The 6,313-nt window shown below is 40.2% G+C and overlaps 1 protein-coding gene across 2 annotated transcripts; it reads left to right on the top strand.

Annotated features, from left to right (window-relative positions):
- The first annotated feature begins 3,163 nt into the window (after positions 1 to 3,163).
- Positions 3,164 to 5,234, top strand: gatc (glutamyl-tRNA amidotransferase subunit C). 2 transcript variants are annotated; one of them, XM_084456749.1, is made up of 5 exons: positions 3,164 to 3,541; positions 3,973 to 4,023; positions 4,120 to 4,289; positions 4,655 to 4,758; positions 4,876 to 5,234. In XM_084456749.1, the coding sequence occupies exons 1-5, from the start codon at positions 3,365 to 3,367 to the stop codon at positions 4,935 to 4,937; spliced, it is 564 nt and encodes a 187-aa protein (XP_084312875.1). In that variant the 5' UTR covers positions 3,164 to 3,364; the 3' UTR covers positions 4,938 to 5,234. The 2 variants fall into 2 exon arrangements, with proteins under 2 accessions (XP_084312875.1, XP_084312874.1); XM_084456748.1 differs by having other exon boundaries at positions 3,164 to 3,556.
- The last annotated feature ends 1,079 nt before the right edge of the window (positions 5,235 to 6,313 follow it).

The raw sequence follows: 6,313 nt of genomic DNA, 5'->3' as shown, positions 1-6,313 counted from the left end.
GTATTCCAAAATTGATTACATTATTTTTTTCTCAGTAATCTACACACAATACCCCATAATGACAAAGTGAAAAGGTTTTTAGAAATGTTTGCAAATGTATTAAAAAATAAAATGCTGTACATATGTATTTACACCATTTACTCAGTACTTTGTTGAAGCACCTTTGGCAGCCATTACAGCCACAAGTCTTCTTGGGTATGACACTACAAGCCTGGCACACCTATTTTTGGGCAGTTTCTCCCATTCTTTTCTGCAGATCCTCGCAAGCTGCATGAAGTTGAATAGGGAGCGTCGGTGCACAGCCATTTTCAGGTCTTTCCAGATATGTTCAATTGGGTTTAAGTCTGGGCTCTGGCTGGGCCACTCAAGGACATTAACAGACTTGTCCTGAAGCCTCTCCTTTGTTATCTTGGCTGTGTTCTTAGGGTAATCTTAATTTTGGAAGGTGAACCTTCACCCCAGTCTGAGGGCCAGAGTGCTCTGGAGCAGGTTTTCTTCAAGGATCTCGGTGTACTTCGCTGCATTCAGCTTTCCCTCTATCAGGACAAGTCGCCCCGTTCCCACCGCTGACAGTCATGCTTGCTATTCATGCCAAAAAGTTCAGTTTTGGTTTCATCAGATCAGGCTAAGGAGTGTCTTCCTCAATTGATCTGTTTCGCCAGGCGGCCAGGTTTAGGAAGAGTCTTGGTGGTTCCAAACTTCCATTTATGAATGATTGTGGCCACTGTGCCCTTTCTAAAGGTGCAGAAAATCTTCCATACCCTTCTCCAGATCTATGCCTTGACACAATCGTGTTTCTGAGGTCTGCAGATAATTCCTTTGACCCCATGGCTTGGAGTTTGCTCTGACATGCACTGTCAACTGTGGGACCTTATATACAGTAGACAGTTGTTGGCAATCCCCAGTCATGTCCAATCAATTTAATTTACCACAGGTGGACTCCAATTAAGTCGTAGAAACATCTCAAGCAGTATCAGTGGAAACAAAATGTATCTCAGATCACTTTTGGGTGTCATATCAAAGGGTGTGCACACTTGTTAAATAATAAATTAGCACAAATGTCTAAAAATCTGTTTTTGCTTTGTCATTATGGGCTATTTTGTGTAGAATTTTGAGGCAAAAAATGAACTCCATCTATTGTAGAAGAAATCTGTAACAATAAAACGTGGAGAAGGTGAAAAGGGTGCGCAGACTTTCTGGCTTGACTGTAATTTCAGATAATGAAAGAAATATCAAGGAAATGTTGCCTTAGGCTTTTACCTCCAGTTATTGTGTTACTGAAATTGTGTTAATCTTAATTTTGTATATCTTAATCGAAGACGGTCTTGTTCTGCAAATTCAGGCTCACCATTTAGTGGCTCAATTTATGATGATAAAATGGAAGTCTAGCTAACTTTATTTCCTAGAAGACAACAGACAAAGCTGTGTACTTATTGAATAAATCAACCTTATATTCATTAATGTAAGTATTTAGAGAAATTTAATCCATATATATTCATGAAACCAAATCATCATAATGTGGCCCTATAGTGCAATATATGGTAGTAGACATGTAACATTGGCCAAGTTAAAACATTAGCAGGTGCAGCCCAGCAAGGAATTTAAGGTAACCTGTTACTGTATGTCTTCATGCACAGTACTGAAACTGCAGCTGAACCTTCATCACAAACACTTTGTGTGAGGTTTCTATGACTTCAGCTCTAATGCTCCTGTAAGATGGGTGGAGGAGAAGAGCATCTCTCTCTTATATGGGGAGGGTAAAAGAGGCAAATTTAAAATGGTTGCATTAGCAAGGCATATTTCCCACAACAGCCATTTTACTTGCTACTGATTTGTAAACCTAGTGAACACTAGGCTAGATTTTACGCACTGCACACAGGTATCATTTCTTGAAACCATGTCAGCAATGGTAGTGTTTTGATTAGTTCCCATCACCTCCCTTGTCTATTCTATAATGTGTATTTGTATACTGCTGTGTGTGTGAGGTGTATTGGTAAGGGAAATGAATAAAATAATATCTAAGTTATTATAGTCATAATCAAGATGTATACTATATTTCTGATACATAGAGAGAAATATATTATGTATATGTGACTTATAGTTCTCTGGGAAGATATGGACTCAAAAAGCAACAAAATGAATGGTACTTTTATTTATTTTTTCATTATGCAGTGAACCGTTGTATATTATGTAAATTGTGTTGCTTTACTCGGTACCTTGTATTGTCTTTTGAAATTGACTCCATTTCTATTATTTAAAGCAATCAAAATGTTATTTTAGGTACTGGTACTACAATGTATTATGTGGATAAAAGTGGAATGAGAAGTAGAGTAATTAACTAATTTGCAATGGTTTGAATTTAATGATGAAAGCAGAGGTACAGATAAGAAGCAATGATAAGGCTATCCCTCACAGACATGCAAAGATATGCTTCCATCGCTGTTTGGTAGTGGTGAGTGGTATGAAGAACTGAACGACTTTGGAGTATTAGCTGGTAGTAGCTTGAAGTAGCTTGAATATATTTTTGGGGATTCTATCTGTGCTTTCACCTCCTATTTACTACAGTATGTATTACAATTAATATATCTATTGGACCATCTCTGTGTACCATTGCATAGAACTTCTAAGTTCTACCGGTGTTGTTTCATGAATGTGTTGAGATTAACTGCATAAGTATTGGTGGTTCTCAGTGAACGCAAACTGCTGTTACAGTACCAAACAATTCAATTATATTGTAACATCTATTTATTTGTTGCCATATTTAATTAATTCATTTACTCATTTATCTTCTGCTTTTGTATGTTACGCTAATATGTGGTCGGTTGTAAAGTGTATTGACAACAAATCAAAATGTATAAGAACCAGTAGGCCTATATTAAATGGTATATGTATTTATTAAAAAAAGTTTAAAAAATTTAGTAATTCTTGTTTTTCCAATTGTCTTTCCAGTTTATTTTCAGACACATGACATAGGCCTACCGCTTTCATCATTTGACGCTTTTTTCCATCGTTGATTGTTATGTATTTATCAATCTAAAATCTAGAATTACTCAGGCGAGAAAAATGGAAATTGGCATATAGAAAATCTAACGCCCGAACAGGGACTTGAACCCTGGGCCCTCAGATTAAAAGTCTGATGCTCTACCGACTGAGCTATCCGGGCTCGTTGAACTAGTAGTCCCGAAAAGCACATAATATGCTTTTCGAACTAGCATTCTCTGTAATCAGCTTTGTTAGACGTTTGTCGTGTTTCGGCAGCAGACCGAGAACTACAGATGTGACATGTTTTCAGCTAGATAAATTACCTGTCTTATTGCTTACATACGTTATTTAAATCAGCCTCAGTTAGCTAGCTAGCGCGAACATGTTATCATTTCATTCGACTCGCAGGCTCCAAAACCTAGCACTGAAAACTAGGCCTTCATTTTATCGATGCAGGGCCTCGGGAGTTTCATTAACTTTCAGTGACAGATGCTGCCTGTGCACCCCTGTGGAAATTCGACACCGTAAACAATACAGTTCTCAAATTTATAATACAACGGTAAGTGTATATCTGGTAAGTAGTTATGCTAAGCCTAACGTTTGCTATTTCTAGCTGCTAGCTACCTGTGTAGTTGCTGCTTTTTAGTCCCAGCGAACTGTCTAGCTAGCTAGCTGTAGCTAGTTAACTCTAACCCTGGTCCAGCTAGGTCGGGTCTACCCGAATAGTATACCGACCTGGATCAAGGATAACCGTAACTCCATGTATACTGTCTGTAGCATTGTCTTATTTTAGAGAAGCAAGCTGGATCTAGTTAGCTAGCTGAACGTGATCATGCTTCATCTGATGTTCATTTTAGAGAAGCAAGCTGGATCTAAAGTTAGCTAGCTGAACGTGATCATGCTTCATCTGATGTTCATTTTAGAGAAGCAAGCTGGATCTAAAGTTAGCTAGCTGAACGTGATCATGCTTTATCTGATGTTCATTTGTAGGTGCCACATGCTCCAACATGGGAACCTGTGCTGGACGACCAGTTGCCTCCGGTTGGTTTCATGATCTTATTGATAATAGGTCATCAATATGACATCAGTCCGTAGTGAGCACTCAGTTTATAATGCATCTTGTGTTACATTTTTCAGCCAACTCGAGTGCCTGCAGACCTGGTTGACAAATTAGAAAGACTGGCCCTGGTGAATTTCCGTAATCAGGAGGGACTGGCCTGTTTAGAGAAGGCCATTCGATTTGCTGACCAGCTCCATGTCGTCGACACAGATGGGGTGGAACCAATGGATTCGGTTCTAGAAGACAGGTAAAGAAGTCAGTTTTCTGATTAGTACACTCCACTGTCTCAGTGTCCATTCTGTGACCAGGTTCCATATCTGTAGTTTGGTCTGTCAGTACTTCGAACAAAAAAAAGGGGATCTCAAACCATTATCATTTCAACATTTGGATATTTGGCTGATATTTGTAAAACTTGTTTCCTTTTTTGTTACACTTGTATCTTTGTATTATTGTATATGTACTGTACATTTGTGTTTTTATATTTGTACTTAGTCTTTATTGCATGTCTTGTATACTGCTGCTGTATACTGCTGCTGTAATCCCCTCCAGGATCAATAAAGTACTACCTACCTTTACATTATGTTACTGCAGATTGCACAATCTGTCTTTCAGGGCACTGTATTTGCGTGAGGACACAGTGGCAGAAGGGGACTGTGCAGAGGCACTTCTCAGGCTCTCCAGAAACACAGTGGAGGAGTACTTTGTGGCACCACCAGGTGAGTAATGAGGATCCCAATTTATTAGCAGTTCTCCACAGCCACACTATTCTGATCTGAGGCAAACTATGTTTGTCATGAGGTGGTCTAAATCTCCCTCTTCTACTGTAATTGCAGGTAACATTCCCCTTCCGAAGAGGGAGGAGAGAGTTGCCATGTTGAACCACTCGGCTTTATGATACTGATTCGCTATTCAGTATTAATTCATTTTTGGTTTAGTTCCAAGTCAATCTGTCATTCACAAACTGAAAGGTTTTTTTTCACAGTTTTACAGCATCAGCACATCAGCTGCTTAAAATGTTAAATAAAATTGTTATCAGGCCCACTATTGGTTGAGTTGTCCTAATATCCAAGGTCAAATCATGGAATGAGGTACTGGGAGGGAAAGAGCCACATCTTGTTCCACTTTTGTAATAACTTATAGGCTACCGTGAAACCTTAATACTATATACTGTAGATAGGGGTTTATGCAACTACTGTGACCCTGTTTATACTTTGTTTAAGAATGCGTTTTGGACGATCAGATCACAAGTGGACAGCGAAGCGCATCGTCGATTACACCTGTGTCTATCATGCCTCTCTAAATGTGTCTAGCTGACCACTTGTGTTCACACAGCTGTTCCATGTAAATAAATCAATAATCAATCGATTTGACTTTGTGCATGAAAGCAACCGAAGATGTTTGAAGAACTAATGTACATAGTAGGACTATTCCAACTGTTTCGATTGATGGGACAAGTCATTTGCAACTTGCAAAAGGCGAAAAGGAGAAAAATTATCCTCCATTGATGATGTGTTTTCCTGTTACGTCTTTGTCAAGGACACATCAGGACGCAATAGCGTTCAGACTACTAAAGATATGGGGTCAAATGCGCCCAGACCACCTCGGCAAATGGTTTGAGGAAACGTTTCAAGTTTGTTTTGATGGTCGTTTACACTTGTATTTAGCACTGTCCACTTGTGATCTGATCGTCCAAAACGCATTTTAAGTCTAAACAGGGTCAGTTTTGTTACCAGAAGTAACCTATTTCGATGCCATTACATAGTAATGAATGTGCACTTACTCTTAAGTGTTACAAACATTAATTAAAAAATGTTTTAAAAGAAAGCCGCAAGCAGCAATGAGACAGGGTCCTACGATGATGCCCCCTTAAGACTGACAGACAGGGAGACTGATGGGACAGCCCACCTCGTATTCCCACCCTCTCACCATCACAATACTCCCTCCACCCATCCTTCACACCTCTGACACTCCCTACCTTTTTAGTGTCTCCCCTCCATCTCAACCTGTTCCTCTCCTCCATCTCCCTTCCTCCCCCTCTCCTCCTATTCCCTCCACCTCTCCTCTATCTCCCTCCACCTCTCCTCTATCTCCCTCCCTCCCCTCCACCATGTCCCTCCCTCCACCTCTCCTCTATCTCCCTCCCGCCCCTCCATGTCCCTCCCTCCACCTCTCCTCTATCTCCCTCCCCTCCATGTCCCTCCCTCCACCTCTCCTCTATCTCCCTCCCGCCCCTCCATGTCCCTCCCACCACCTCTCCTCTATCTCCCTCCC

Source organism: Borostomias antarcticus (assembly GCF_949987555.1).
Source record: "Borostomias antarcticus genome assembly, chromosome: 23".
In the NCBI taxonomy this organism is placed as follows: domain Eukaryota; kingdom Metazoa; phylum Chordata; class Actinopteri; order Stomiiformes; family Stomiidae; genus Borostomias; species Borostomias antarcticus.
Note: the sequence above shows the minus strand (reverse complement) of the source record. Positions and strands in the feature narration are given on the sequence as shown.